The sequence below is a fragment of the Anolis sagrei genome, chromosome 4 (genome assembly GCF_037176765.1).
Source record: "Anolis sagrei isolate rAnoSag1 chromosome 4, rAnoSag1.mat, whole genome shotgun sequence".
NCBI lineage: Eukaryota > Metazoa > Chordata > Lepidosauria > Squamata > Dactyloidae > Anolis > Anolis sagrei.
Window position 1 is genome coordinate 5307093 of NC_090024.1, and position 22913 is coordinate 5330005.

At 46.8% G+C, this 22913-nt stretch overlaps 1 protein-coding gene across 1 annotated transcript in view; it reads right to left on the reverse strand.

The window, feature by feature from the left end:
* The window catches only part of ZC3H3 (zinc finger CCCH-type containing 3), a 225226-nt gene that overhangs the window by 16514 nt on the left and 185799 nt on the right, over window positions 1-22913 (reverse strand). The window contains exon 9 of the mRNA XM_067467003.1: window positions 14110-14321. Coding sequence (XP_067323104.1) covers window positions 14110-14321 — 212 coding nt within the window. The remainder of the gene's footprint in view (window positions 1-14109; window positions 14322-22913) is intronic.

A 22913-nucleotide genomic window follows, 5' to 3' on the forward strand; every position in this document is an offset into this window, starting at 1 on the left:
AACAATAGCAAAAATTCAATGCTTGACATATAAAAGCAGTTAAAAAACAATTAAACAACAACATAATAAACAGTTAAATATCAATATAGCATCTCATTAGCATCTCAAGTAAAATCATGATCCAATCTCATCATCCGTTGTTCCATATTTTTGTGTTCATTACACTGCCTATTCAAATGCCTTCTCGAACAACCAGGTCTTCACTTTCCTCCGAAATGCCAACAGGGAGGGGGCCGATCTAATTTCTGTAGGAAGGGCGTTCCACAGCCGAGGGGCCACCACTGAGAAGGCCCTGTCTCTCGTCCCTGCCAGATGTACCTGTGATGCAGGCGGGACTAAGAGCAAGGCCTCTCTAGATGATCTTAATGTCCTAACTGGTTCATAGGAGGAGATGCATTCGGACGATGCCTGGCTCGATAGCAGGTTGTGTAAAAAAGATCTTGCAGTCCTCATGGAGTCCCTTCCAGCTTTATGATTTTATTACTATACACCCAGCATTGCCTCGGATTGCATTTTGTTTGTGGCTCTTTTTTCTTCCTCCTTTTCCCTCAAACACTGAAGAAGAATGTTCTGAAGGTAAGAGACATTTGGCAGAGGAATATGCTGCTTGAGAGTCTGGTGGATCCTCCTTCTCTGGAGGCTTTTAAGCATGGCCATCTGTCAGGAGTGCTTTGATGGTGCCTTCCTGCCTGGCAGAAAAGGGTTGGACTGGATGGCCCTTGGGGTCCCCTCCAACTCTAGGATTCTATGACCCTTCATCTTGGGGATTCAATTCCCTTTCTAGTCATCCAAGGGAGAAGGGAAAAAAATGATCCCCAACTCCGACCAATAAACCCAACAAGTATTAATGATCTCTGCACCAATCGAGGATATGCAAAGGGAGAGGAAAAGAATAATCGGAGTGAGTAATCATTTCGAAACGCAACACCATCCATTACTCGCAAGGACAGCAAATGAAGGCAAATTCAGGAACGGAGAAGCGGGGTGCCGGTTGAGCGAACAGGTTTTACGGGCGCCTGTCATTTATCAAAGAGTTTGGTGGCCTGGGGAATACATTTCCGAGAGATCCGATAAATATCTGGCTTTGCCACGAACTGGGAGGGAAGGATCCAGCCTTTGGCCAAGCAGAGCCTGCCTTCGGAAGGGGGTCCTGATGAGATTTGGGCAAAGGGAAAAGAAGGCCTTCTTCCCCCTGTTCCTGTTAAACATCCATGTTCGATCACGTTCAAATTGTGCGATCCATCTTGGTAGATCGCAAAACCCTGGCTCACTTGTTCCCTCGCAGATTTCGAGAGCGGCGCAATCCGTCTTCTGGGAACCAGGTATATAATTTCTAGTTAGTGAAAGCTCTGCTCCGAAGCTGCTTTTTCATTATGATGATTGAACAGCTTCGAGCGACGAGAAGGAGCGCCAAGTACATGCGCCAGCCGGGGAAGAATGGCTGTGAGCAGGCGCATGGTGCCAGAGAAGGCTTTGACTGCTCCGGAGGAAAGGGTCAGGGTCCAAAATTGAGAGGGCTGGTGCATCAAGAGCAGTGAGATACATCACTGAAATCCATCCATCCGGTGGCACGATAGACTCCCAGAAACATTACTGTTGGCAATTCAAGGGAGTGGAGGGGTTGTGGTTCTTGTGGTTGTGAAAACTTGGCTTTTCCGATGTGCTTTTGGAGAGTGACCATACATTTAATTCCCGTTGTTTTCACCTACAGTGATGTCCACATATTGAACTTCCCCGCACATTACTGAAGGCCTAATCCCACTGTTCCATCCCCTACAAGCTCCTCCCTCACAAATATACCTTTTCACTGCTATCTCATCCAGAGTTTTATCATTTTATATCATGCATTTGGCCCAACCACTGTCTTTGATTCTTCATTATGTTATTTTTCCTACTCCCTCTTACTAGTTTTCGCCTAGCAAATGCTTAGTGGCTCATACTCTTCTTTTCCTAACATTCTTGCAGCACTGAACTCAAGGTAGCTTAGAAGAAATGTAAACAAAGTACGTACAAAAGTGTAAAACTATTAAGGGTGCATCTATACTGCAGAATGAATACTGTTTCGATAGCCACTAATCTGGCTCAATGCTATTGAATCTTGGGAGTTGATGTTTGGTGAGGGACCAGCACGGGACCAGATGGTCTGGGAGAGTTTTCTTCCAACTCTTTCTTTTTATGAAGTCTAACTGCACATGCACAGCTTTAGCACACATGTAGAGTGATCTCCATCATAGAATCACAGAATAATAGAGTGATTGGAAGAGACCACATGGGACATCTAATCCAACTTCCTGCCATGCAAGCAAAGCACATTGAAAGTACCCCTGACAGATGGCCATCCAGCCTCTGGGTTGTTGAAGGTTTTTCGGGCTGTATGGCCATGTTCTAGAAGTATTCTCTCCTGATGTTTCGCCTGCATCTGTGACAAGCATCCTCAGAGGTTGTGAGGTCTGTTGGAAACCAGGAAAATTGGGTTTATATATCTGTGGAAAGTCCAGAGTGGGAGAAAAAACTATTTTCTGTTGGCGGTACTGTAGGTGTGAATGTTTCAATTGGCCACCTTGATTAGCATTTGATAGCCTGACAGTTTTTAGGTGTGACTTGTTACTGCCTGGGGAAATCCTTTGTTGAGGGGTGATTAGCTGTCCCTGATTGTTTCTTGTCTGGAGTTCCCCCGAGTTTGAGTGTTGTTTTTTATTTACTGTTATAATTTTAGAGTTTTTTAAAATACTGGTAGCCAGATTTTGTTCATTTCCATGGTTTCTTCCTTTCTGCTGAAATTGTCCACATGCTTGTGGATTTCAATGGCTTCTCTGTTGTAGCCTGACATGGTGGTTGTGAGAGTGGTCCAGCATTTCCGTGTTCTTAAGACCTCTGAGGATGCCTCACTCCAAGAAGACCTGATGCGGCGGAAATCCCAGGGCTGTAGTGCCATGTAAATAAACGGCGTGGGCGGATGAGCAAGGCCTGAGCTGTCAAGAGGTGACCGCTGGAAGGAGAAAGATTTGCAGATGCCTCCGGTGAGAGTCCCTTTCTCTGTGTCCAAGCATGTAAAGGCTTTGCATTACAAAAGGAAAGAGCTTTCAAAGGCTGAGCTGTGATTCATCTGCAAAAAAAAAGTGAGACTCACAGGGTGGCCCTGCCAAACAAGGCAGCCTTGGCAGATATGGAAAAAGTTGCCGACAAATCAATAACGGGAAAGCAAATTGGGGTGGAGGTTGGAGACATAATTAGAGGCAAACAAATGAAGAGATCAGAAAGCAGCTCCTCAAAGGCCTCCTGTCCTCAGGGAGAGGAAGCAAGCAATTCACTCGGGAGGTGCTTTAGCCTTCGGCTCCTGGGCTGAGGATGGAACAAATCCTTTCCAAAAGCCGGTTTCGAGGCAGAGAAAAGCCCAAAATGATGATGATTGATTGAGGAAAGTTTTGGAAAAGGATGCAATCAAAGGGTACATGAAAGGATGGAAGAAGAAGGGAGGATAATGACTTCCATGTCTTGATTTTAGAATCTGGATATATCCAAAATTGCTGAAGGAACATGGACTAGGAGCAAACCAGAAGACAAAGTAGTTGGTGCACTCCTTTGGACTAAAGTTTGGGAATTCTCTGTCCCAAGATGTGGTCAAAAACACAAATACTGGCAGCTTCAGAAGGGACTGGACACATTCATGGGGAAAATGTTGTGCTGACCCCCAACCATAACATTATTGTCGTTGCGGTTTCATAACTGTCATTTTGCTACTGTTATGAATCGTCATGTAAATATCTGATAAGCAGGATGTATTCTCATTCACTGGACCAAATTTGGCACAAATATCCAATTTGCCCATATTTGAATTCTGGTGAGGTTGGGGGAGCGGGGATTGATTTTGCCGTTTGGGAGTTGTATTTGCTGGGATTTATAGTTCATCTACAGTCAAAGAGCATTCTGAAACACACCAACGATGGAACTGGACCATAGAATCATAGAATCAAAGAGTTCAAAGAGAACTCATGGGCCATCCAGTCCAACCCCCTGCCGAGAAGCAGGAATATTGCATTCAAATCACCCCTGACAGATGGCCATCCAGCCCCTGTTTAAAAGCTTCCAAAGAAGGAGCCTCCACCACGCTCCGGGGCAGAGAGTTCCACTGCTGAACGGCTCTCACAGTCAGGAAGTTCTTCCTCATGTTCAGATGGAATCTCCTCTCTTGTAGTTTGAAGCCATTGTTCCATGTCCTAGTCTCCATGGAAGCAGAAAACAAGCTTGCTCCCTCCTCCCTGTGGCTTCCTCTCACATATTTATACATGGCTATCATATCTCCTCTCAGCCTTCTCTTCTTTAGGCTAAACATGCCCAGCTCTTGAAGCCGCTCCTCATAGGGCTTGTTCTCCAGACCCTTGATCATTTTAGTCGCCCTCCTCTGGACACATTCCAGCTTGTCAAGATCTCTCTTGAATTGTGGTGCCCAGAACTGGACAAAATATTCCAGCTGTGGTCTAACCAAAGCGGAATAGAGGGGTAGCATGACTTCCCTGGATCTAGACACTATGCTCCTCTTGATGCAGGCCAAAATCCCATTGGCTTTTTTTCCCGCCACATCACATTGTTGGCTCATGTTTAACTTGTTGTCCACAAGGACTCCAAGATCTTTTTCCCACGTCCTGCTCTTGAGCCAGGCATCGTCCCCCATTCTGTATCTTTGCATTTCGTTTTTTCTGCCTAAGTGGAGTCTCTTGCATTTGTCATTGTTGAACTTCATTTTGTTAGTTTTGGCCCATCATCTCTCCAACCTGTCAAGATTGTTTTGAATCCTGCTCCTGTCCTCTGGAGTATTGGCTATCCCTCCCAATTTGGTGCCGTCTGCAAACTTGATGATCCTGCCTTCTAGCCCTTCATCTAAGTCATTAGATGAAGCCGGAGGTTTATATTGAGCTGATCGGTTCGAATTTAAGGTTCAAAGGAGTATCAGGATCACTAGCAGGCAAGAGAGGGAGGCTCGGGGTCATAGGAACGCTTTCATGTTGTCCAAAGAGTATTAAACAGGCTGTTTGAATGTGGCTCAGTGTCAGAGCAACTTCCCGCTTCAACCAAGAGACTTTGGATTTATCTTGCAGCTTTCATGTTCATGTTTTAGGACTTTGTCATGTTCTCATGGGACTTTGCCTTACCTGTGTCTGCATGGATCTTGTTTGCCTATGCTACCTTGGACTGATCTTTTGAAATATACTTTTGCCTTTTTGAACTTTTTATCTTTTACTTTAATAAACCATAAAGACTACTGCTGGTATGTTCTTTGGTGTCCTAAGCAAGGCGACTCTACTTTGAGGTGCGACAGATGGATCTGGACCAAACTTGGCACAATTACTCAATATGCCCAAATGCGAACACTGGTGGAGTTTGGGGGAAATAGACCTTGATATTTGGGAGTTGAAGTTGCTGAGAATTATAGCTCACCTATAATCAAAGAGCCTCCTGAACCCCACCAACAATAAAATTGGGGGTCCCCCTTGCGATCCTCCCCAGGGGTCCTGACCCTCAGGTTGAGAAACGCGGAGCTAATATGACGTGTTTGGCATCTTTCACCAACCTGACCAAAGCATCATGCTGAAACTGACTGTAAACTAGAATTTGTGTTTTCTGGAAGCAGAATTTCTTATGGAACGAAGTGGAAGCAAATCGGGGATATTTGCTGTTGTGGGCATAATCTGGTGCAACCAGCAGCCCGAGTTAGGAAAGCAATTATATTAGAGGTTTGTTAACTCAATTATGAAAGGGGTGTGTGATGCTTTTTCATTAATTTGTTCGGTATGCCTGATGGCACATGGATTTGCCAGCGTACGCCAGATGAGACACTCAACCAGGGGACTGAGCTGTGGTGGGATATTGGGATACCGGGGAATCAGGCAGCAATGCGTGTGCGCTTTTGTGGAGGAGAGAGCCTGACACAGGCACACGGAACGAGGCAACACAATCCTCTGAGGCCACGACTTGCCTGAATGACATGAATCATTGCTAAGCTACGGACACGACAAGAGGAAACAAGGTGGAAAGCAACCACCTGAGGCTTTGGGGGAACGGATCTGTACCCCACAAGCACAGGGAGGGCGCCTGTTGAAGAGGAACTATTCAGGATGCCAGAAATGGAAATCCAGGAGCTCCTTCACACCCAGGTCCTGACAGGATGGCTACCATTTTCATGCAGGTGAAAATACATCATTGGAAGACAGAGAGCTTTAGAAAACACACTTTTCCTGAAACTTTTATTTTATGAATACGTACATGAGCCACTCTGTGTAAAGATTTAGTAGCCAGAAGAAAACTAAGCTCATGAGTTTTCTGGATGGCTAGATGATTAATTAATTGCCTGACAATGTGATGCAGTGGCAAAAAAGCCAATGGGATTTTGGCCTGCATCAATAGGAGCATAGTGTCTAGATCTAAGGAAGTAATGTCTGACTTGGCCACGGTGGTACATGCTCTCGTCACATCCCGCCTGGACTACTGCAACGCTCTCTACGTGGGGCTGCCCTTGAAGACGGCCCGGAAGCTTCAGCTGGTTCAGCGCGCGGCAGCCATGTTACTAACTGGAGCGGGTGGCAGGGAGCACACAACGCCCTTGTTGTCCCAGCTCCACTGGCTGCCGATTTGCTACCGGACCCAATTCAAGGTGCTGGTTTTGGCCTACAAAGCCCTAAACGGTTCCGGCCCAAAATACCTTTCCGACCACATCTTGGCCTACGAGCCCACGAGGACCTTGAGATCGTCTGGGGAGGCCCTTCTCTCGATCCCGCCTGCCTCACAGGCACGTCTGGCGGGGACGAGGGAGAGGGCCTTCTCGGTGGTGGCCCCCCGGCTGTGGAACACTCTCCCTGTACACATCAGACAGGCGCCCTCCCTCATGTCCTTTCCAAAAAGCCTTAAGACATGGCTTTTCGAGAGGGCATTCAATTAAGTGCTAAACAACACGGTTATGAGAACTGGAATGGAACAAGGAATATGAGATTGGCTATGATTCCACCAAGAGACGAAGCGGATTTTTAGTGTAGTCTGTAGTTGTTGTATAGTCTATATGTTGTTGAAACTCGCTCTTTGTAACTGTCTTTTATGTGTACTGTACACCGCCATGAGTCGCCCTTATGGGCTGAGAATGGCGGTTAATAAGTGCATCAAATAAATAAATAAATAAATAAAAAATGCTACCCCTCTATTCCGCTTTGGTTAGACCACATCTGGAATATTGTGTCCAATTCTGGGCACCACAATTCAAGAGAGATATTGACAAGCTGGAATGTGTCCAGAGGAGGGCGACTAAAATGATCAAGGGTCTGGAGAACAAGCCCTATGAGGAGCGGCTTAAGGAGTTGGGCATGTTTAGCCTGAAGAAGAGAAGGCTGAGAGGGGACATGATAGCCATGTATAAATATGTCAGGGGACGTCATAGGGAGGAGGGAGCAAGCTTGTTTTCTGCTACCCTGGAGACTAGGACACAATGGAACAATGGCTTCAAACTACAGGAAAGGAGATTCCATCTGAACATTAGGAAGAATGTCCTTACTGTGAGAGCTGTTCAGCAGTGGAACTCTCTGCCCTGGAGTGTGGTAGAGGCTCCTTCTTTGGAGGCTTTTAAAGAGAGGCTGGATGGCCATCTGTTGGGGGTGTTTTGAATATAATTATTCTGCTTCTTGGCAGAATGGGGTTGGACTAGATGGCCCATGAGGTCTCTTCCAATTCTAGGATTCTATGAAATGTCCAAGTTCCAAGGAATTTGTTCACTCACTCTCCACTGATATCCTAAACTAGCCTTCATGCTTAGGTGACCCATCTTTCTCTTCCCTGTTGTTCTCCATCTCTTCTGGATCCCATAACTGGCAGCTTTCCCCCCCATGCATTTGCACCTATTGCCCAGAAGCATCTTCAGCAGACAGAAATAATGGTTTTTGTTATTTTTGTGGCTGGAGAAACGGCCTTCCAAACACCAGAAACAGCCCCTTAGAGATGGAGAACACAGCAGCAAAATGTCTGTGCCATTTCCCCATGTATTCACACATCCTGATATGTACCAGCGAATCATCCTCTGTAGAAACTTTCTGACTGTGAGAGTTGTTCAGCTGAAGAACTTTCTGCCCCAAAGTGTGGTGGAAGCTCCTTCTATGGAGGCTTTTAAACAGAGGCTGGGTGGGTTGTTGTAGGGTTTTTTGGGGGGCTATATGGCCATGTTCTAGAGGCATTTCTCCTGACGTTTCGCCTGTCTGCCGGAGCTAGGTGTGAATGTTTCAACTGAACACCTTGATTAGCATTTGATTGCCTGGCAGTGCCTGGAGCAATCTTTTGTTGAGAGGCGATTAGATGTCTTTGCATGTTTTCTCTCTATTGATGTGCTGTTCTAATTTTAGAGTTTTTTAATACTGGCAGCCAGATTTTATTCATTTTCATGGTTTCCTCCTTTCTGTTGAAATTGATCCAGCAGACGAAAAGATCCAGCAGACGAAAAGAGTCCTTTGCCCCACCCTGGTCATTCCACAGATATATAAACCCATTTTCCTACTTCCAACAGACCTCACTACCTATGAGGATGCTTGCCATCGATGCAGGCGAAACGTCAGGAGAGAATGCCTCTAGAACATGGTATATTTATTTATTTATTTATCGTGTCATCCGCAACCAGAACATTGTATTACATTTCTAACAGAACAAAACAAACAAACAGATAAAAAACCCCCAAAAAACACAAATTTTGCAAACTTGGTAGTTGATTAAATGTCCTTTGACCAGTATCTGGCCACTTGGAGTGCCTCTGGTGTTGCCGCAAGAAGGTCCTCCATGGTGCATGTGGCAGGGCTCAGGGTGCATTGCAGCAGGTGGTCAGTGGTTTGCTCTTCTCCACACTCGCATGACGTGGATTCCACTTTGTAGCCCCATTTCTTAAGATTGGCTCTGCATCTCGTGGTGCCAGAGCGCAGTCTGTTCAGCACCTTCCAAGTCGCCCAGTCTTCTGTGTGCCCAGGGGGGGAGTCCCTCATCTGGTATCACCCACGGATTGAGGTGTTGGGTTTGAGCCTGCCACTTTTGAACTCTCGCTTGCTGAGGTGTTCCAGCTAGTGTCTCTGTACATCTAAGAAAACTATTTCTTGATTTGAGTCGTTGACGTGCTGGCTGATACCCAAACAAGGGACGAGCTGGAGATGTCTCTGCCTTGGTCCTTTCACTATTGGCTGCTACTTCCCGGCGGATGTCAGGTGGTGCAATACCAGCTAAGCAGTGTAATTTCTCCAGTGGTGTAGGGCGCAGACACCCCATGATAATGCGGCATGTCTCATTAAGAGCCACATCCACTGTTTTAGTGTGGTGAGATGTGTTCCACACTGGGCATGCATACTCAGCAGCAGAGTAGCATAGCACAAGGGCAGATGTCTTCACTTCAACATGGTCATATAGCCCGAAAAAACCTACAACAACCCAGTGATTCCAGCCATGAAAGCCTTCGACAATACAGAGGCTGGATGGCCATCTGTCAGGGGTGCTTTGAACGCGATTTTCCTGCTTCTTGGCAGAATGGGGTTGGACTGGATGGCCCACCAGGTCTCTTCCAACTTTATGATTCTATGTGGTTTATGTGTGAAAAGGTATGCAGTTTACTTTCTCTCTTTTTTTTGCATGGAAAACATGTTTTTTTTGGGCAGGAAAATAGTGGTTCTTGGGGGGGGGGGGGTTTGGGCTATAGGGCCATGTTCTAGAGGCATTTCTCCTGACGTTTCGCCTGCATCTATGGCAAGCATCCTCAGAGGTAGTGAGATCTCATTACCTCTGAGGATGCTTGCCATAGATGCAGGCGAAACATCAGGAGAAATGCCTCTAGAACATGGCCCTATAGCCCGAAAAAACCCACAAGAACCTAGTGATTCCAGCCATGAAAGCCTTCGACAATACAAGGAAAATAGTGGTTTTAATGTCAAAAAGAAAAATGTTCTGAGGAAAAAAAGTTGGGTTTTTTCCTTGCAGAAAAAGATGCATTTCTAATAATTCCTTGCAAAACTTGGAGATGACAGGAAATGCACTGTGCAGAAATGTGCGTTTTCTTCTGCAGCTGGAAAGAAACGACGTTGGAAATGATTCGTCCTTCTATGTCAGGACAAAATAGGCAAAGATTTACATCCTTGGTTCTCAGCCCAGCTGCTCTCGATATGTTTTCCATATCAGCAGAGGGACTTCACAGCAGGCAACCCAACCCAAGCTGGAAGGGCCAGTTGTTGCCCACCGAAGGACCACACTGGAGAAAGGATTCCCAGTCGGGCGAGGAAAGCATTCCAGACTTGGGTGCGTATGGTGCAAAACTTGGAGGGAGAAAGAGGGATGCTCTCAGAGTTGTTCCTGCAGAAACAGGATAGCTAAACCCAAACCGACGGGGCCGTACCTTCCGCGGATTCCTCCGAAGTGAGAGTGTTTTGAGCATGCTCAGCGGAGCCGTTAAAAAAGACTGGAGCGAGCATCTTCCATTAACGTTACGACCGTGAAATATGACAATAAAATGATGCCCGTATGGTCGCAAATTTGCAGCCCGCCGAGTTGCCAGGGGTTTATCCTCACTCAAACGTGCAGAGAGCTGTAAAATGTTTACAGAAAGGGTCGTTTGCCGCCATAAAATCCTCTTTTCTCTCCTAAACAAGGCTGAGTGGAGCCATTTACAAACCCCAGAACGTTCATCGGGGGAGAGAGAAACATCTGTTCTCTCCAGGAGCCCGCAGTGATCTTCTCGAACAAATTAACTAAAATGGGTGCTTTCTAATTAAATTAGCACTCTCTTGGAAGGGCCCCGTGTTGGACCACGGCCGCCTGCATGCTCCGGAAGGGAAGAGGAGCCTTTGCTCCAGCGCAAGAGACTTAATGCGGAGGTGAAATATGGAAAGGTGTCTCCCTCCGTCACCTGCGGAGGATTGCCAACTCAGGTGGGGCTCCAGTGCTTAGCCAGGAAGAATGCATGAAGGCAAACCTTCTGTGAGAAAGGAAGCAAAGGCGAATGAAGGAGAGAGACAGGACAATCATGCAAAAGGGATCCCAGAAGCTTAGTAGACCACAAATGGTCCAGGCAAGGGCAACCAAAAAACTCAAAGTCTGAAACTAGGTTGTTGTAGGTTTTTCGAGTTCTATGGCCACATTCTAGAGGCATTCTCTCCTGACGTTTTGGCTGCATCTATGGCAAACATCCTCAGAAGTAGTGAGGTAGTCAAGTCTGAAAACTATCAATCCCTCTGAGGAGCGGCTTGGGGAGCTCGATATGCTTAGCTTGGACAAGAGAAGGCTTAAGAAGGCAACGTGAGAGCTATGTTTACATATCTGAAAGGATGTCACATTGAGAAAGTGCAAACTTGTTTTTCTGCTGCTCCAGAAACTAGGACAACAAAAGTAAACTTCCTAAATGGCCACTCTGATCCCAATCTCTTAGCAAGGGAAGGCTAAGAGAACCTTCCCTTGCTTTTGGATACCTCTCATAGAATCATAGAATCAAAGAGTTGGAAGAGACCTCATGGGCCATCCAGTCCAACCCCGTCAAGAAGCAGGAATATTGCATTCAAATCACCCCTGACAGATGGCCATCCAGCCTCTGCTTAAAAGCTTCCAAAGAAGGATCCTCCACCACACTCCAGGGCAGAGAGTTCCACTGCTGAACGGCTCTCACAGTCAGGAAGTTTTTCTCATGTTCAGATGGAATCTCCTTTCTTGTAGTTCGAAGCCATTATTCCGTGTCCTAGTCTCCAGGGAAGAAGAAAACAAGCTTGCTCCCTCCTCCCTGTGGCTTCCTCTCACATATTTATACATGGCTATCATGTCTCCTCTCAGCCTTCTCTTCTTCAGGCTAAATATGCCCAGCTCCTCATAGGGCTTGTTCTCCAGACCCTTGATCTTTTGAGTCGCCCTCCTCTAGACACATTCCAGCTTGTCAATATCTCTCTCAAATTGTGGTGCCCAGAATTGGACACAATATTCCAGGTGTGGTTTAACCAAAGCAGAATAGAGGGGTAGCATGACTTCCCTAGAACTACCAAAAAGACAAATTAAAAGATTTGAGAGCCAACATAATCTGGCTTCTCCGTAGAACTCAAAATGAGTCAACTGAGGCTATAGCACTTTGGGCACAGACTGACATAATACGTCTCCTGGAAAAGACAGTGACGCTTACTAAAGTGAGCCAGCACATTGAATTGGCTTGAGTGTTAGAAGATTTGATTCCTCACTTAGTGAGTGATCTTGGGTGAGTTACACTCTCTCAGCCCACAAAACCCCCATGATAGGTCAGCCATAGGGCCACTAGAAGTCAGAAATGACCTGAAGGCACACAGCAACAGGATTTCAGTCATTCTCAAGATTCTTATGATGGAAGAAGGTTAGTAAAGATTTATCTGCTCAGTCAGGATTAGTGAAGAAGACGACTGTGGAGACAACAGTTGAATCTCTGCTCAGCCATGGAAACCCACAGGGTGAGCCCAGGCAAGTCATATGCTCTCGGCCCCAGAAAACCCCATAGAAGGCTCCTCCTTAGGGTTACCACAAGTTGGAAAAGATTCTAAAGCACACCAAAACCACAAAGAGGAAAGTATCAGGAAACAAGAAAGGTTACTTTACAGATGGATAGATTCCATCAAGGAAACAACAGTCCTGAATTTGCAAGACCTGAGCAGAGCTGCTAATAACAGGGTTCTTTGGACAATTCTAATTTATAGGATTTCTTGAAGCTGAACCCAATTTGACAGCCCCAAACTACAACACTAGAAAAGGTTGCCATCCCATGTAAGAGCTTTCTCCAAAAGCACTTCCCCCAAAAGTGACCAATTGTCCTTCAAGAGATTTCAGGGGAGGTTGTATGTCTACCTGTCAGGGATAGGTCTGTTATGGTGTCCTATTGATTATGTTGATTAGTCCAACCTGGATGAGACTATGAACCCCAGAACTATAAATGGGTAAATTCCATTGATTCAATAGCTCTATTCAAGTCAGGCCTCAATAGCATTGAACTGTAGCCAGTTTGCAAGCCTGAACACTTTTTACTGAGGTCAACAGGGAGTCCTGTATTTTATTTTCCAAGTAGTGATATTCTCTGTTTACACAAAGCAATTGAAAATACAAGAAAAAATATATTTTAAGGATTTCAACCTATCTGTATATCTTTCACCAACAGACTTTGGAATGAGACTTGGATTTGGGTCAAGCATCAAACCATCTATGGATGCATCTATATTGTGGAATGAATGCAGTTTGACACCCCTTTGACTGCAGTGACTCAATGCTATGGAACCCTGGGAGCTGTAGTTTAGTGAGGTACCAGCACACTTTGGCAGAGAAGGCTAAAGACCTTGCAAAACTACAAATCCTAGAATTCCACAGCACTGAATGCACCCTTAAAAGGAACAATCATCCTTCTGTTATGGAGTACCATTCCCTCGTCCCATGCATGGGGATGATGATGAGGATCTTGTTCCTCTCCCATTTTATCCTAGTATTAGAAGAATAATCTACTACACATGACAGCCAGCCCTCTCCATTTGAGGGATTAGAAGTACAGGGCCCTTTGCGAAAGTGGGGAAAATGCCAATAAACACTCTTTGGTAAATAAGAGAGACCACCTTTCCAGGAACCTCTAGGTCAGTGGTTCTCAACCTGTGGGTCCCCAGATGTTTTGGCCTTCAAGTCCCAGAAATCGTAACAGTTGGTAAACTGGCTGGGATTTCTGGGAGTTGGAGGCCAAAACGCCTGGGGACCCTCAGGTTGAGAACCACTGCTCAAGGTCCTCCTTTCTGCTGAACACTGACCACAGAATTGTGCTGGAGGGCCCAGAGATTCCAAGAGGAATTCATATTATAATCAAATCTGTAAAAGTTAAACCCACAGATGTGGAGGGCTGGCTGTATTCTCCCCACACGTTCCTTTTACTCTCAAGCTTTCAACTAATTGCTTCCTGGGCATGACTTTCATTCCACCTTCTGCCCAAGAATTGTGATCCAGTGATAAATATCAAGAACATCTGAAATATCGAAATGCTGCACTCTCTTTCTGTGTGTCTTCCTGAGAAAGGAGAGCCACCAAAGGAGGGAAAGGTATCCTTCTTTCCTCAAAGAAAGCCAGCCCCATTGATACCTGTTTCCTCCGCATGCTTGTCCTTCTCTGGCTTCTGGACCTCCTCCTCCTCTGGAGAAGTTGGGGGTGACCGGAGGGAGATGAAGGACGGCAGTTTGGAGAGTTTGCTGGTGTGTGAGTGGCATCGGGGCTGCCAAGTCTCCTGATCAGATCGGGAGGGTCCGGCTAGTTCTTCGTCATCATCGGCATCTTCTTCTTCTCCCTCCTCCTTTCTGTAGAACATAAGGTTACAGAACAAGGTTTATAGGAGGGTCTCTCCACCCTGGTAAAAGGTTGGTAGAGGTTCTGCCATAAATTGTGACTGAGAAAGGAAGAAACCCCTTTTTGAGGCTGAAGGTATAGTATAATAAGGATTACCTGAACACTTACCTAAGTGTACTGCAAAGTACAGTGGGCACCTCACATTTGTGGGTCTGGGCTTTTGCAGATTTCATTTGCTTATTATGTTACATCTAGGAATCTCTAAGTCCTTTAGTGCAACCCTCTGGTCAACTTGCAGCAGATGCTGGAGTTGGGCTTTTGCAGATTTGCTTATTGCGTTGTATCTAGGAATCCCTAAGTCCTTTTGTGCAACCCTCTGGTCAACTTCAGCAGATGCTGGAGTATTTAGGTGTTCCTAAAGAGAACACTTCTCTAGGCTTTTTAAGATCCTCTAGCACAGTGGTTCCCAACCTGGGGTCCCCATATGTTTTTGGCCTACAACTCCCAGAAATCCCAACCAGTTTACCAGCTGTTAGGATTTCTGGGAGTTGAAAGCCACAAACATCTGGGGACCCCAGGTTGAGAACCACTGCTCTAGCACAGATCACTTGACCAGGGACCATTTTGACCAGGGACTGGTTGACCAGGGACCACTTTGGCCAGGGATCACTCTCCAACATTAGTACCCTCTCTCACACACACTGATAATGTTCCCAAGGAGCTAAACCAGTGGTCCTCAACCTTTCTTTGACCAGGGACCACCTGATCTGGGACTACTTTGAGCAAGGACCACTTTCCAACCCCAAAAGGGTTATGAATCAGTTTTTGGTCAACTTTAGATTCAGTTTGGTTATTTGGGGTGCTGAGTCAGATAACTGCATTGGATAGACTACATCACCTCTAATTTCTGATAAAGAACATGTCATCCAGTAGTCTCCATCTACTCGCCCACAGAAAACCATATTTAATCATCTAGAGATGCAGACCTTAATTTAGGTCTTGCAGCCCAACAGTGGGCCACAGTCCATGGGTTGGGAACCACTGCTGCCCTAGCACAATTTTAAGGTAATAGAATCATAGAACTGGAAGAGACCACATGCTCCATCAAGTCCAACTTGCTTCTGCCATGCAGGAAAAGCACAATCTAAGCAGCCTTGACAGATTGCCACCCAGCCTCTCTTCAAAAACCTTCGAAGAAGGAGCTTCCTCCACATTCCCTGGAAGAGTACTGTACTCCAGCTTTAGTACTTAGGGCACAATTCAAAGTGCTGGCTTTGGCCTATAAAGCCCTAAATGGCCTCGGCCCAAATTACCTGTTCGAACGCATCTCCCCCTATGAACCATCAAGAAGATTAAGATCCTCCGGGATTTATAGTTCACCTACAATCATAGAATCATAGAATCAAAGAGTTGGAAGAGACCTCATGGGCCATCCAGTCCACCCCCATTCTGCCAAGAAGCAGGAATATTGCATTCAAATCAGCCCTGACAAATGGCCATCCAGCCTCTGTTTAAAAGCTTCCAAAGAAGGAGCCTCCACCACACTCCGGGGCAGAGAGTTCCACTGCTGAACGGCTCTCACAGTCAGGAAGTTCTTCCTAATGTTCAGATGGAATCTCCTCTCTTGTAGTTTGAAGCCATTGTTCCGCGTCCTAGTCTCCAAGGAAGCAGAAAACAAGCTTGCTCCCTCCTCCCTGTGGCATCCTCTCACATATTTATACATGGCTATCATATCTCCTCTCAGCCTTCTCTTCTTCAGGCTAAACATGCCCAACTACTTAAGCCGCTCCTCATAGGGCTTGTTCTCCAGAGCCTTGATCATTTTAGTCGCCCTCCGCTGGACACGTTCCAGCTTGTCAATATCTCTCTTCAATTGTGGTGCCCAGAATTGGACACAATATTCCAGCTGTGGTCTAACCAAGGCAGAATAGAGCATGGGGAGCATGACTTCCCTGGATCTAGGCACTATGCTCCTATTGATACAAGCCAAAATCCCATTGGCTTTTTTTTTGCCGCCACATCACATTGTTGGCTCATGTTTAACTTGTTGTCCACGAGGACTCCAAGATCTTTTTCACATGTACTGCTCTCAAGCCAGTCATCGTCCCCCATTCTGTATCTTTGCATTTCGTTTTTTCTGCCCAAGTGGAGTATCTTACATTTATCACTGTTGAACTTCATTTTGTTAGTTTTGGCCCATCTCTCTAATCTGTCAAGATCGTTTTGAATCCTGCTCCTATCCTCTGGAGTATTGGCTATCCCTCCCAATTTGATGTTGTCTGCAAACTTGATGATCCTGCCTTCTAACCTTTCATCTTTGATTGTCTCTTCCTGCCTGTCCGAAGAAGGTTGGACTGGATGGCCTTTGTGATCTCTTCCAACTCTAGGATCCTCTTCTTTGTGACCCCCTTGGCTCAGCTGTGGGACCTTGCACAGGAGTTCCTTCCTTCCAGCCCACAGACTCCTGCGCCTCTAAGCACATCCAGCTAATGTGACGTTTTATCATCTCTGACATCCCTGTCGGCACCGCTAATAAAGACGGAGGGAGTTTGTGCTGCTATTTAAAAGGCTCTTCTCCGGTCCTTTCCCCTTCACAGACAAGGATTAGAGGCTTCGGATATCCATCCTCCACAACACACAAACGCAAGTGCGGACACACACACGGCACCTGTCGCATGCTCAACCTAAAACGAGCAAGCAGCGAGGAAGTATTTTACACCTCATTGGCACAAGGGATGTAAGCCGGGTGCCATTCCAAGTTTATTCTGTCACCCAGGATAACTCGGGAGGGGTCCGCAAAGGGTATCCGCGCCACCAGCGGATACCATAGAAGGAAGAACTGGGAGATGTGAGGTGGAATCGCGAGGGACCGATATAGAGAAAGTGTGCGGATGTGGCTGCCCATCTGGAGCTCCTCTTCCTCCAGACTTTCCAACCATCATTCACACAGTGTCTGATTCTCCTTCTGCAAGCCTTGTCTGAAAGGTTCCCAGGTCTCTAAAGTCTCTCCAACTTTCCTCCAGTCCTCAGGGAGGAATCTTGGGGTTATTTATTTATTTATCGTGTCAGGGCAACCAGTCGATTATATTACATTTCTAACAGAACAAAGCAAGCAAACAAACAAAATACAGAATTTGTGAGTTTGGTAGTTGATTAAATGTCCTTTGACCAGTAGCTGGCCACTTGGAGTGCCTCTGGTGTTGCTGCAAGAAGGTTCTCCCTTGTGCATGTGGCGGGGCTCAGGGTGCATTGCAGCAGGTGGTCAATGGTTTGTTCTTCTCCCCACTCGCATGTTGTGGATTCCACTTTGTAGCCCCATTTCTTGAGGTTGGCTCTGCATCTCATGGTGGCAGAGCGCAGTCTATTCAGCGCCTTCCTAGTCGCCCAGTCTTCTGTGTGCCCAGGAGGGAGTCTCTCATTTGGTATCAGCCATTGGTTGAGGTTCTGGGTTTGAGCCTGCCACTTTTGGACTCTCGCTTGCTGAGGTGTTCCAGCGAGTGTCTCTGTAGATCTTAGAAAACTATTTCTTGATTTAAGTCTTTGACGTGCTGGCTGATAACCAAACAGGGGATGAGCTGGAGATGTCTCTGCCTTGGTCCTTTCACTATTGGCTGCTACTTCCCGGCAAATGTCAGGTGGTGCAATACCGGCTAAGCAGTGTAATTTCTCCAGTGGTGTAGGGCGCAGACACCCCGTGATGATACGGCATGTCTCATTAAGAGCCACATCCACTGTTTTAGTGTGGTGAGATGTGTTCCACACTGGGCATGCATACTCAGCAGCAGAGTAGCATAGCGCAAGGGCAGATGTCTTCACTGTATCTGGTTGTGACCCCCAGGTTGTGCCAGTCAGCTTCTGTATGATGATATTGTCTCTAGCACCCACTTTTTGCTTGATGTTCAGGCAGTGCTTCTTGTAGGTCAGAGAACGGTCCAGAGTGACTCCTAGGCATTTTGGTGCGCTGCAATGCTCCAGTGGGATTCCTTCCCAGGTGATCTTCAGAGCTCGGGATGCTTGTCTGTTCTTGAGATGAAAGGCACATGTCTGTGTTTTAGATGGGTTGGGGATCAGCTGGATTTCCCTGTAATAGGCAGTAAGAGCACCTAGAGCTTAGGAAAGCTTCTGTTCTACCATCTCAAAGCTCCCTGCTTGAGCAGTAATGTCATGATCATCAGCATAGATGAAGCTCTCTGTCCCTTCTGGCAGTGGCTGGTCATTTGTGTAGATGTTGAACATGGATGGAGCAAGCACGCTCCCCTGAGGCAGGCCGTTCTTCTGTTTCCGCCATCTGCTTCTCTGGCCCCTGGAACTCAACAAAAAAGCTCCTGTTTTGTAGCAGGTTTCCTATGAGGCGGGTGAGGTGATCATCCTTTGTGATATTATACATTTTTCTCAGGATGATCAATTACGTACTGGTGGGATTTATGGGGGAATGACAGAGGATTATGGCAGTTGTAGTTCACCAATATCCAGAGAGAAGTGTGATCCCAACTGGACCAAACTTGGCACACATGCCCATCATTACTGGTGTTGTTTGGGGGAGTTGTACTTTGGTTATAGGAGTTGTCGTTTATCCACTCCTTTTATGCCTTTTCTAATAAATTGCATTACAATTACCTAATCTGGGCATCACTGGGCAGCTAAGTTACTGATCCTATGAAATGCCGCATTGCAATCTTGGGGAAGGAAGGAAGAGAGTAACGGTTTGCAGGGCACATCTGCACCCTTCTTGGCTCCCTCCAAAAGATGCTGCCATCCCAAATGGCTCAGTTTGAGTGCTATGCATTTGGGCTGTCCCTGATCTGAAAGTCTACACCAGATCAGACCAGGCGTGGAGAGAAGGCTTGGGAAGGGTCCAGTGGGGTGGGAGGTGATGGAGATGCTCCTGCCAGGAGTGTCACGGATAGAATTAGCCCACCACTCTACCTCTTCTATTCTGGGGACCATATAAATAGATCTGCTGCCTGCGATGATGTGGGTCACTTTCGGAGCCCTTGAGCTTCTGGCTCGATGGCCTGTTTCAGGCTAGCCTTCTCAAACCTGCCCTTGGCCAGAGGAAATGGAGTTCCCATCAACCCAACAATAGAAGAAGATGGGGGTTGTAGTCCATCATGTGCTGGGATGTCAAAGGCTGATGTGTTGTTTAAGGTTTACTTTTTTACTTGTTTTTAAAAACGTATGTTTAAATTGTACTCATGTGGTTAATGCAGTACAACCCCCATATCTACAGAATATATACTTGGTTTCACTTATCCACAGTTTCACTTATTCACTCCTGTACAAAATTGACCCTCTTCTCCGTAACTCTCTTGCTCGTCCCTTCGAAAATAATACGATACCCTATTATGCAAAGCCTGGAAAGTATCCCCTGTGGATACAGAGCTCATGCTAGAACAGTGTTTCTCAACCTTCCTAATGCCGTGACCCCTTAATACAGTTCCTCTTGTTATGGTGACCCCCAACCATAACATTAATTTTGTTGCTACTTCAGAACTCTAATTTTGCTCCTGTTATGAATTGTAATGTAAGTATCTGATATGCAGGATGTATTTTCATTCACAGGACCAAATTTGGCACAAATACATTATATGCCCAAATCTGAATACTGGTGGGGTTGGGGGATTGATTTTGCCATTTGGGAGTTGTAGTTACTGGGATTTATAGTTCACTTACAATCAAAGAACACTGTGAACTCCACCAATGATGGAATTGAACCAAACTTCCCACAAAGAACCCCAATGCCTTGAAGGGACTCACTGGCATGAGCCTCCCTCCAGCCTCACATGCTCTCTCTTGCTCGCACATGATGCCATGCGCCGAGCATGCCTGCCCTCCCATCCCTGCTTGGAGTCTCAGAAACAGTCTTCTGCTTGGCTGAGAGGCTGGGTGACAGGTCACCCAATCACAGCGGACAAGGGCTTTTGATGGGAAGATTCGCCCTCTGTTTCCAAAAAGGAAGAAATAGACAGGTGGAGAGATCGTCAGCCGCCTCTGCCAAAGGGGTTCCTAAGACCATCAAAAGTGTCTGTTTTCTGATGATCTTTGGCGATCACACTGAAACCCCCCTTGTGACCCCCCCCCCCGGGGACCCAATCCCCAGGTTGAGAAACACTGTGCTAGTGTTTAATAATAATAATAATAATAATAATAATAATAATAATAATAATAGCTCAGATGATTCATTGGAACTTGTGCCACAAATCCCATCTGCCTGCAACAAAGAACTGGTGGGATTATTTATTTATTTATTTATTTATTTATTTAGTACACTTGTATACCGCTAATATCTCAGCCTAAAACGGCGACTCATTGCGGTTTACAACATTTAAAAACAACAATATTCCAATTAAAAATATAAAACACATACATATACAATACACAGTATTGGGCCACCAATACAGACCAATGCATCTCTTAAATTAAAATCATAATCCAATTTCGTTGTCTGTGATTGCCAGTCCTTGATCAGAGATTTCATTGCATCGGATTAGCCGAATGCTTGCTCAAACATCCATGTCTTGAGTTTTTTCCGAAATACTATCAGCGAGGAGGCTGATCTTATCTCTATAGGGAGGGCATTCCAAAGCCGCGGGGCCACCACAGAAAAGGCCCTGTCTCTCGTTCCCGCGAGCCGCACCTGTGAAGCAGGCGGGATGGAAAGAAGGGCCTCTCCCGAAGATCTTAGGGTCCTGGTGGGCTGATAGGCCGAGATACGTTCGGATAGATATGTTGGGCCAGAACCGTTTAGGGCTTTAAAGGCCAATGCCAGCACTTTGAATTGGGCCCGGTAGCTAATCGGCAGCCAGTGGAGCTGGTACAGCAGAGGAGTTGTATGCTCCCTGCGCCCTGCTCCTGTTAGTACCATGGCTGCCGCCCGTTGGACTAGTTGGAGCTTCCGAGCTGTCTTCAAAGGCAACCCCACGTAGAGAGCGTTGCAGTAATCAAGGCGGGATGTAACCAGAGCGTGGACTACCGTGGCCAAGTCAGACTTCCCCAGGTACGGTCGCAGTTGGCGCACGAGTCTTAACTGTGCGAATGCTCCCCTGGTCACCGCCGAAACCTGGGGATCCAGGCTCAGCGATGAGTCCAGGATCACAGCCAAACTGCGAACCTGTGTCTTCAGGGGGAGTGCAACCCCGTCTAACACAGGCTGTAACCCCATACCCTGTTCGGCCCTGCGACTGACCAGGAGTACCTCTGTCTTGTCTGGATTCAATTTCAATTTGTTCTCCCCCATCCAGACCGTCACAGCGGCCAAGCACCGGTTCAGGACCTCGACAGCCTCCTTAGTAGCAGGTGGGAAGGAGTGACAGAGTTGGACATCATCCGTGTACAGATGACACCGCACCCCGAAACTCCGGATGATCTCACCCAGCGGCTTCATGTAGATGTTAAACAACATGGGGGACAGTATTGAACCCTGAGGAACCCCACAAAACAAAGGTTGTGGGGTAGAACAGGAGTCCCCCAGTAACACCTTCTGAGACCGACCCTCGAGGAATGACCGGAGCCACTGCAAAGCAGTACCTCCGAGACCCATTCCCGCGAGGCGTCCCAGAAGGATACCGTGGTCGACGGTATCGAAGGCCGCTGAGAGGTCGAGTAGCACCAACAGGGACACACTCCCCCTGTCGAGCTCCCGACGGAGATCATCCACTAAGGCGACCAAGGCTGTCTCGGTACCATGCCCCGGCCTAAAGCCAGACTGTGCCGGATCCAGATAATCCGTGTCTACCAAGAATGCCTGGAGTTGTGAGGCCACCACACGTTCCATGACTTTGCCCAAAAAGGGGAGATTGGAAACAGGCCGATAGTTGACGAATTGAGTGGGGTCCAGTGATGGTTTCTTCAACAGCGGTTTTATCACAGCTTGCTTTAAGCTGGCTGGAAATATGCCTTCCCGAAGGGAGGCATTAACCACCACCTTAACCCACTCGGCCAATCCCCCACTGGCCTCCTTTAGAAGCCAGGATGGGCAGGGGTCTAGGATGCATGTGGTAGCTCTCATTCCTCCAAGCACCTTGTCCACATCCTCGGTTTGAACCAATTGAAATGAATCCATCAAAATTGGACAAGCAGATGCTCGTGTTACATCCTCAGAGACTGCCGTTAATATGGTATCCAGTCCAGAGCGGATCAAAGCGACTTTGTCTGCAAAGAACTGAGCAAAGGCTTCACAGCGAGCTGCCGAGTCATCAGGGCACCCATCCTGAATGGTGGGTTTTAACAGGCCTCTGACAACTCGGAACAGTTCAGCCGGACGGTTCTTTGCAGACGCAATAGTGGCCGCAAAGAAAGTTTTCTTTGCGGCTCTTATTGCCGCGGCATATGACCTTAAAAAGGACACAAACCGTGTTCGATTTGGCTCGCTCGGATCCGAACGCCACACGCCCTCTAGTTCCCTCTTCTTTCGCTTCAACGCTGCCAGCTCCTCAGTAAACCAAGGGGCTGGTTTAGTTCGGCTACTTGAGAGGGGACGTTCTGGAGCGATCGTGTCTATTGCCCTAGTCATCTCCCCATTCCAGAGAGCGACCAGGGATCACAAGCCAGAAAGAGTTACAGAGAATGAACACGCCAAACTCCTCTGGGACTTCTGAATTCAG